This window comes from Hylaeus anthracinus, unplaced genomic scaffold, assembly GCF_026225885.1.
Source record: "Hylaeus anthracinus isolate JK02 unplaced genomic scaffold, UHH_iyHylAnth1.0_haploid 11994, whole genome shotgun sequence".
Classification (NCBI taxonomy): Eukaryota; Metazoa; Arthropoda; class Insecta; order Hymenoptera; family Colletidae; genus Hylaeus; species Hylaeus anthracinus.
In genome coordinates this window covers 5,505,634-5,514,835 of record NW_026534341.1, presented here as the reverse complement: position 1 = coordinate 5,514,835, position 9,202 = coordinate 5,505,634, and the positions used below count along the sequence as shown (strand labels likewise).

Genomic DNA, 9,202 nt, shown 5'->3' with positions numbered 1-9,202 from the left:
GAGTATGACGAAATGTAAGTAATTTATTTTGTTTTCATTGTCATTTTTAAATATTCTTATCATCAAATATGTTGATGGACGCCAGAGGCGTAACGAGGAGGCATTTCAATGGATTTGTGAAAGTCAGCTCTAGCCGTAGGATAAAGCGGATACAAATGCGGAAAAGTGTCTTACGATTGAAATTTTCTGCAGATAAAGCAGGTATCTTTAACCTTCGGATAAAAATAATTTATTTTTATCCTTTGAGTACATTTACCTCGAATACATTTTTTTTATCCGGCAGTCATCGAATAAAGATAAAGTTATGTATCTTTATTCGATTTTCTATTTAAGTAATTTTTTTTATCTAAATAATGCCCATCTCTGTAAAGAAGTGTTACATGTGAAATGAAGAAGTGAAATGTTACATTAATATGTTTCGAGAATCCAAATTTTATATATTAAAAAATATATTATAGAGTATACAGTAAAATAATTGTCAAGAATACATATTAAGTACATATAAATATAATAATTTCACTGTTCAACAAAATAATTTGTTACGCGTTAATTTTGTTCGTTATTCATTAAATGAAATAGCAATTGTCCATCTCTGGCAAGTAGTTCAATTGAACTACTTGTAACGAGTTAAGTGTAGGTCAAGAACAACAAGATATCAAGAATTTTTTAAATAAAGTATTCTGTATTTGTCTAAAGTTATTATTCGTATAATGTTTTATTAGTAACAATAATAGTGCTATATCGTATTTACACGTTTTACGAGCTAGAGCTGTTTAATAAAATATCACAATGATACAGTGTTACTCTTCCTATACGTAGCGAGCGACCAATAAAGACATGCCACCGCATTTTATTCTACAACAACGTTTCTTTTTATTACGCATCTGTGTTCATAATATCACAGCAACCCCTCTCGATTGATCTCACAGAAATGACATTTATTTATTAAATTAAATTCTTACGTAGCCGGTAATTGTGTCATTAACCCTATCATTTTTTAATCACGTTTAAAAAAAATATATCTTCGACTGTTCTATCGAATCGGTTGGATACATTTGCAGAGAAACTACCCACAGATATCCTGCATCCTCGGAGTAATCCTTAATTGAAGCCCATTAGCATTGGCCAGCACTAATTCGCTGCTGAAGCGGAGCCGATCTTCGGTATCCAGCGATTCCACGTGGAAATTTTTCACCGCGTTGAGAACAAGAACTTTTACCATCATAGTAGCGTATTTCCATCCTATGCAATTCCGGGATCCTGCGCTGAAGGGGACGAAAGCGTAAGAGGGGTACTTTGGCCCGTCAGGAAGGAACCGTTCTGGTCGATAGATCTCTGGATCTGGAAAGTATCGTGGATCACGATGAAGAAGAAACGCGTTGACGAAGACCGTCGATCCTACTGGAATATCGTGTCCCACTAGAAACAGATTCGATATTTAATAATAATGATTTTTTATACGGAAATTGATTAAGGCCGCATACCACAGTGCGCACGCGGTAAGTGGGGGCTGTATTTTTAATAATTTTTTTCGAACAACCGATGAATGTTTTTTTTGTTTCATTGATACTTCTATCCAATATACAGGGTGTCCCAAAAGTCGGGGAGGAGCTGGAAATGGGTGGTAGCTGAGACGATTCTGAACAACAATTTCCTTTGCAAAAATGTCGGATGGGGCTTCGTTAAGGAGATATTAAGCGAAAACCCTGACCAATCAGAGCGCGCGTAGACCGTTGGAGCGGCCGCGGTAGCGAAGGCTACGCGCTAGGCGGCAGCGTCAATGTCCTTCGATGCACGTCGAGTCACTTGTTCGCGTACAAGCGCGGCCGCCTAGCGCGTAGCCTTCGCTACCGCGGCCGCTCCAACGGTCTACGCGCGCTCTGATTGGTCAGGGTTTTCGCTTAATATCTCCTTAACGAAGCCCCATCCGACATTTTTGCAAAGGAAATTGTTGTTCAGAAACGTCTCAGCTACCCCCCATTTCCGGCTCCTCCCCGACTTTTGGGACATCCTGTATACGTAAATAAGACACTTCAGAAATTTTCTTACCAAAATATTACGAATAGTTTGCGGTGTACATTTCGTTCATTTCTTTTTATGAAAGAACATTTTGTTAAATGACAGATATTTACGTGTTCATGTTTTTACATTCATTAATACTTACTTATTGTAATAGGATTATAAATTTGTCTTGCAATTAGAGATACCACAGGATACAATCTCCAAGACTCTTTTATGCACGCTTCCAGCCAGGTTAGTTTGTTTAATATATCTAACGTCAATTCCTTTGTTCCTGCTACTTCATTGTACTCTTCAAGAATTTTGTTCTGCAATGGAAAGTAAATGAAAAAAAAAAAAAGTTAATTTAATGTTTTTCTATGTAGAGCATTGTAATGTACGTGATATCGACGAAAATATATTATTCTTTGCATTTAATAGAAAAAAAAAAAGATTGCTCAAAGTAATTAGGAAGCAATATATTTATTCAAGTTCATTAACTAATATTTAAATACAAATTGATCTCAATATGAATTTATAAAAGATATTATAAAGAAATGTGAAAAATTAATAAATAAAATCAGTAGTTGATACTACTTAGTTAATGCTATTATATTAGTACTTTTTTTTTATTGATGTGAAGTAATGAATGTAATGTAAGTTCATAGTAAAGTAACTAAATTTCACATAAGAAATGTAAATTTCATAAAGTTAACACAATACATAAACCGGAGTCATAAATAATTGAATACAGAGGGACAGAATTAATTTCTACACCTGATATATCAAAGATTCACGGAATGAAAGTTTGCAGGCACCTGATACTGAGGATATCGGCCCAAAGAATACAAAATCCATGAGACGCTGGTCGCTGTGGTATCGTGACCCGCGAACATAAACGTGTTCACCTCGTCTCTAATGTCGTGATCGGTGAGCATTTTGCCACCTTCTGACAAGTCGAATAGCAGATCCAATAAAGCCTGATATTTACCGGGTCGTTCGTTTGAATTCTCATTTTTGTTGGCATTCCATTTTGCTTTCCTTTCTGCGATTATCTGACAAGAAGAATATGTTTTATGATATATTATTATTATTATTACACAGGCTGTTTCGTTAAGTTAGTATTAAGTACAAGGAACTGTATCGTTAAAGTCTCAAATATTTGACCAAAGTATTTACTTTATTAACGAATTCGTGAGCAATGCGTAGAGCGTGGTCGTGCTGCTTCCCCCATGTTGTTAATTTAAAGATCGGGTCGAAAGCCATCCATACGTTAAAAAATCTCCTTTGCGAAATCGAAGCTAACCTATCGAAAAGGATTTTACGTTATTAGAAGATTTACTTTACTATTTATACATTTAAACGGTAAAGTTCAAGTAAATACGAATCGGTTTCTAAGCAGAGTTCCACTTACGTATTCACAGCTTGCACGTATTCGTTACTGAAATTTGTTTGCGCTTTAATGTTGCATCCCATGGTGCTATCTGTAACACGAAAATGTAAGGAACATGTCAGTGTAATTATTTAACCCTCTATGAGACGAATTTTGTTCACGATTCCAACAAAAAATACATAATGTAAAATCAAGAATATTATTTTGTTGTAAATATTATTCAAATATTTATAATGTAAAATCGATATAATTTAATACAATTATACAATGTAAAACCATGTATATTTCAGTTTTGGATATTATTTAGGTATTTGATAATCATATATTACTCAATTCTAGATAATATTCATACATTCGATAATCATACATTATTTAATTTTAAATATTATACATATGTCAATATCCCTCAAGAGGTTAAAGTATTACAAATAGTCTGAAATGAAATTCAACCATTGTCTAAGGTGGCGATGGAAAAACTTTCGATCTTTCGTGTTCGATAAAATTCCTGTGCACAATGACCGAGGATCACGTGAAATAATGAAATTGTAAATGACAAAAAAAAAGAAAAAATAGATTAATATACGCGTAACGTATTAAATTCTTTAAGTGATAAAATTATATAAGTGATAAATGGACACGCTTTCGAGTGTTCGACATTCGAATTCGGACGGGCCGTTAAACGTTGTCGATAAAATGGTTAAAAACCAACAGCAATTCGTCGAATCGAAAGAAAATCCGGACAAGGACAAATTAATTTCGGATTCTCGTGTTCTTCGAAAGCAAACGAAGTATACGAAACGGGCGACAAAAGGAAAAGGAAGACCGATGAATGTCCACGGTTATGGTGACGTTTTCTTGGAACCGAATCACGTACGAGTAAAATTATTATTCTAATGAATGTTCAGGTTAAACGAGAACGGTTTCATTTTAACGTGTGCACGATGGTGCATGAATTTATTTGAACATTTGCAAACGATATTAATAAGGCACGAAACATGCAAGTTTAAGTACGATTTGAGTTTAACTTACTGTTAGTTTTATAACTCCGATAAAAATTGACGAAATAATTTGAAATTCGCCAGAGTTATTACTTATAACAATAGGAACAAGTCGCAAAAATTACAAATATTTGTCTTAATTATTTCCGTATATGTATATCAGCTCTCTGCTTGAAATATTTTTGTAATATTATCCTAAATGCTTTGTATGTGAATTTATTTATCTTTAGGTGAAAGCATCAGCCTTTTTGTATGAAATAACTGAACGCACAAATCGGTTAGCTCAACCACGTGTTCGAGTGACCGAGGAAAAGTCCTTTCGGCAATACTTAAATTCATCGCAGATCATGGAACCATCGCCACGTATCATCGAGCTCTCCAGACCGCGTACGATCTATCAGCAACCCTCCAAACCTGTTGGATATGTTTCGCCTAGTGCTCTCACAGCAGTCGGTTCGCCTTTTGTTTTACAGTACTCGTTTATTTAAAGAAAAATTGAAAAAAAAAAAAAAATGAAAACTTAAAGAGTGTTTGAAAGCAACTATACCATTGATTGTTTTCAGATTTTTATTATGTTTCATTGAATATTTAAAGAAGGAAAAAGTGGTTCCATGATGTTATTAACGTGACTTTAGTCGGGTGGACAGAGTGCGCAAACGAGCACTGGAAAAAATACAATGTATTCGGTTGACAGCTTTGTGACCATTGTGTATATTTGAGATAAAAAAGAAATATTCTCTTAATTTTTATTTTAAAAAATTTAATTTTGTCTTTAATAAAAGAAATAGAAGGAGATTATTTACCGAAACACCTCTACATACAGCGATAGAGACTAGTTTTGTGTATAATATACGTCCTCGCACGTACCGATTGAGTGTATAGTTTTCTTTTTTTGCTTGCAACCAGATTGAACTGTAGCACACAGATCGACAATGGATGTAGCGAATATGAACGCATAATTGATTAATAATTGATTTTGTGCATTATTCAATATGTATTCATTAACTGTAACAATAAATTGATTTACAAAATTTAGGCAGATATTAAATTTACGTCTTAATTTTAAGATTATAGGTACTTTATGATCTATTTTTTAATATTTACTGAATTAATAACGAGCTAAGATAGTAAGACCGTTAATGGCTGAATATTAATCCAGTTTGATATTGATTACAGCTACGCAGCGCATAATTGAATTATCAAGGCCAAAGAAGAAACGAAGAGTAAAAGTATCGAAAAGAAAGAAGCCCAACTACGCGGTTCGTAATTCGCGGAAGTCGTTAAAATTGTCCAAAGGGAAATCACGGTAATGCAAATGATGATACAAATTCGATTAAAGAGCATAAGGGAACTACGTTAACGCATATTACGGTAAACGAGAATGCGAGGCATTTTTTAAACAGAATAAATTGATTTGTCGTAGGTGTCACGTAAAGCATACAAAAAAGATGTACGATCACGAATACGAATCATTTCTTCAAAGTAAAACCAATCGAAGACTAAAAAGCAACAGAGTAGCTGGGAGGAAGCAGTATCCACCGAAGTTCTCCAGCTCTAACAGAACTATTATTATGGTCGATTTGAGTCCCAAAACTAACTCAAGATTCAAACTGAAAAAAACCCACGGATTACGACACGTTTAATTCTATGGACTCGTTAGCCAATTATTAAAACTTGTGTACTGTCTCGAAATAATATATTCTTGATTTTATGTGACGACTTACTACGATAGGTTACGTTCATTCGTTATTTTTTACACGAAATGTCACTAGCGTTCGCGGAAAAAGAAAAATAGGAGAATAAAAATTCCAAGGAAAAGAGAAGTAAAAGATCCTTAACAGTTGTAACAGTTAACGTATGTACATTTTAAATAATTCGAAAAAGTAAAAAAAGGACCTGTAACATTTGTTCGATCAAGTATCGAATCCAAGACAACTTCTAACATTAGTGGCTATATTACTTCAGATAAACAGTGGTATTTGTTTCAACGTTGTATATCTTGTAAACTATAAACTATCTATCCTCAAAATTCTGTACTATTAGCTTTATTTCTTTATTATCTACCACCGTGGAAAAGTTAATTAAAAAGTCACCGTCACATTTCGGTATCTCTCCTTATAAGCCTCGGAGTTTAAATTCCTTCTGTGCGCGCTGTATGACACCGCAGCCTGCGCATTGCACCATAGCGCAGCTTTAGGATGCGCATTGTACTATGACGCAGCTTTAGGATCCGCGCTGTACTAAGGCGCCAACGCTGCGTTTAAATAAATGCGCGCCGAGACTAACTATTTTAATGAATAAAATGGTTTTTCTCCTAATGTTTTAAACGTTTCTTTCCTGTCATACAAAAACGACCCAATTCTCCTGGTTGCCTAATGTCATAGACGGTTAGTACTCTTACAATTAAACTCACTTACCGCATATTATGTCCAGTGTTGCTCGTTTCGCGTATGGAACAATATCAAATGCAGGTTTGCCTAATTCATTTCTAAGACAAGATACTAATATTTTGGCTTCTCTCATCGTCGTCTTGAAGTACGTCTCCAAAAGTCCGCTGTGAAACGTCGGTGTCAGTAATTTCCGACGAAAGTGCCATTTTTCACCTGAAATAGTATATAAATTTTTCTTTTTAGAAATCAGACTTCTCTTTATCTCGTCATTTCAAAATAGTCGTCAAAATGGTAGGTAGAAGATCTGGCGAATACATGATATCGTAAATTTAAACTCCGTTTACAGTTGACTGTCTACAATAATCATGTTAATCAAGGATACAAGAAAGTTACACTTAGATCATTGATTTTTCTCAGGCTTACCAGCACTAGTCACCAAGCCAGATCCTAGCCAAGGTTGTAAATACTCGTATTCTAAGCTTTTGTCGATGTGAACGCTACTGTTTAACAATGGCTGTATCGCTTCTGCCTTGTAGAGGAAGATAAACGGACGCATGCCTACCCAAACTAGATACATATCACCAAACTCTCTCCCCCATTGGACTAATTTCTTGAAGGACTCTGCAACACAGAAATTTTCATTCGTACAAATTTATCTGCGTAGAGTAAATGTCATAAATTACTGGCAACCAGTCATTACAACAAGAGTATCAATACGTAAGGATCATTCTAATCGAAATGTAAGCGAAAAAGACGTGAATGTTGAAAAAAATATATATATATATACATGTCGAATTGAGTAACCTCCTCGTTTTTCGAAGTCGTTTAAAAAGGTGCACTACGATAACCAACTTCGATACCTTTATGTGCTACCTGGCGGCCGTCAACCCGAGGCGTCGCGTCGTACAAAAGTGAACCTTTTGCGGTGATTGTCATGGTCAGCCACCGTTATTGACGTATATCTAGGCCCATTTCCCCCCTGTGATGCGAATTACTCATCAAGGAATGGAAAGAAGACTGACACAGAACGGAAAGAATGGAATAACTTTATGTTCTCATCTCTGTGTTTACTTCTAGTCAAGAGGGCGGTGACTGAACACTGATCAGATATTGGAAAATCTGATCTGTGAAACATGTGGAAATGGTAATACGCGTATTCGCAATAAGAAGACATCAAATAAGACAGGCTCAACGAAGAGAACAGATATAGACTTGTGGACCTTGAAGTGCAACGAGATGCTTGGCGTCCTTCGTGAGCGCTTTACTTGCGGTTTTAACACTTTCTCGTCACCAGAGTTGGATGATCTTTAGCGGAAAATATTGAACGAATGAATATGAAATAATATTTTTAATGAAAAACAAAACGTTTTAAATACTAGTTCGTATAATTGATTCTATATGGGGCACTCAATGTCAAATTAATCACTTTTGAATCCAACCATTTTTTTTATTTAACTGAAATTCTTATATGTTATAGTACTCTACCGAAAATCTTTTTGTGATTTTTTTCAGATTCTTTTACTCAACCGAAATTAGTTATAAATAAAAAAAAAAAGGAATTTTTTTTAAATACCTATGATTCTTCAAAAAAATGACCAAATAAGACGTTTCTTTTCAATATGTGTGTGTCTCGAATAAACCTTACTGAAACATTACAAAACAAAATATTTGAATTCATCTTCTATAAAATTTGTTAAGTTTTCAGAAGAAAAATTTAAATTTTTCAAATTTCAAAGTCTTCATTAATCACAGCTCTAGTTTCAGACAGAAACGTCTTAAACTTATTTTTCCGCAATTCATTATTTCGCTAATTCTCTCTTAAGTCAGACATAATTGCGTGCACTCATGTGCTACCAGAGCGTTGTTCAGACAGTAAACGACCTCGACCTCCTTCTCTCTCCGTCTGGTCACACGCGACAGGCTACGATTATCTTCGGTATTCAGTACGACCGATACGGATAAATCCTTTTTTTCTCCTTTTCTCCTGAAAATTCTTTCGCGTGAAATCGTTTCGACTTCAACGTTCCAGAGTGAACAATTTAATTTCTTTCCAAAGTATCGAAAAATATCTCTGAAGACAAATGTCTGACTTGGTCAATGACCTTTGTAACCAACCGTGTCGTTTAAACAATATTCTCAGACTTGGGCGAATTTGAATTGAAACGAATATAAGAAATAATGATATTCGAGTAGTGGTACCCAAGTAATGATATTCTAATAGTGATATTCGAATAAAGATATTCGAGTAGTGGTACTCGAGTAGTGAAACTCAAGTAATGATATTCTAATAGTGATATTCGAATAAAGATATTCGAGTAGTGGTACTCGAGTAGTGAAACTCAAGTAATGATATTCTAATAGTGATATTCGAATAAGGATATTCGAGTAGTGGTACTCGAATAGTGATAATCCAATAATGATAT

The 9,202-nt window shown here is 34.7% G+C and overlaps 1 protein-coding gene across 1 annotated transcript in view; it reads right to left on the bottom strand.

Moving 5' to 3' along the window:
- Positions 1–819: 819 nt before the first annotated feature.
- The window catches only part of LOC128888348 (cytochrome P450 4c3-like), a 10,692-nt gene continuing 2,309 nt past the window's right edge, over positions 820–9,202 (bottom strand). Inside the window, exons 2-8 of the mRNA XM_054145098.1 lie at positions 7,203–7,400; positions 6,807–6,992; positions 3,413–3,482; positions 3,178–3,304; positions 2,817–3,053; positions 2,165–2,327; positions 820–1,419 (exon numbers count right to left, since the gene is read on the bottom strand). Coding sequence (XP_054001073.1) covers positions 1,067–1,419; positions 2,165–2,327; positions 2,817–3,053; positions 3,178–3,304; positions 3,413–3,482; positions 6,807–6,992; positions 7,203–7,400 — 1,334 coding nt within the window. The 3' untranslated portion in view covers positions 820–1,066. The remainder of the gene's footprint in view (positions 1,420–2,164; positions 2,328–2,816; positions 3,054–3,177; positions 3,305–3,412; positions 3,483–6,806; positions 6,993–7,202; positions 7,401–9,202) is intronic.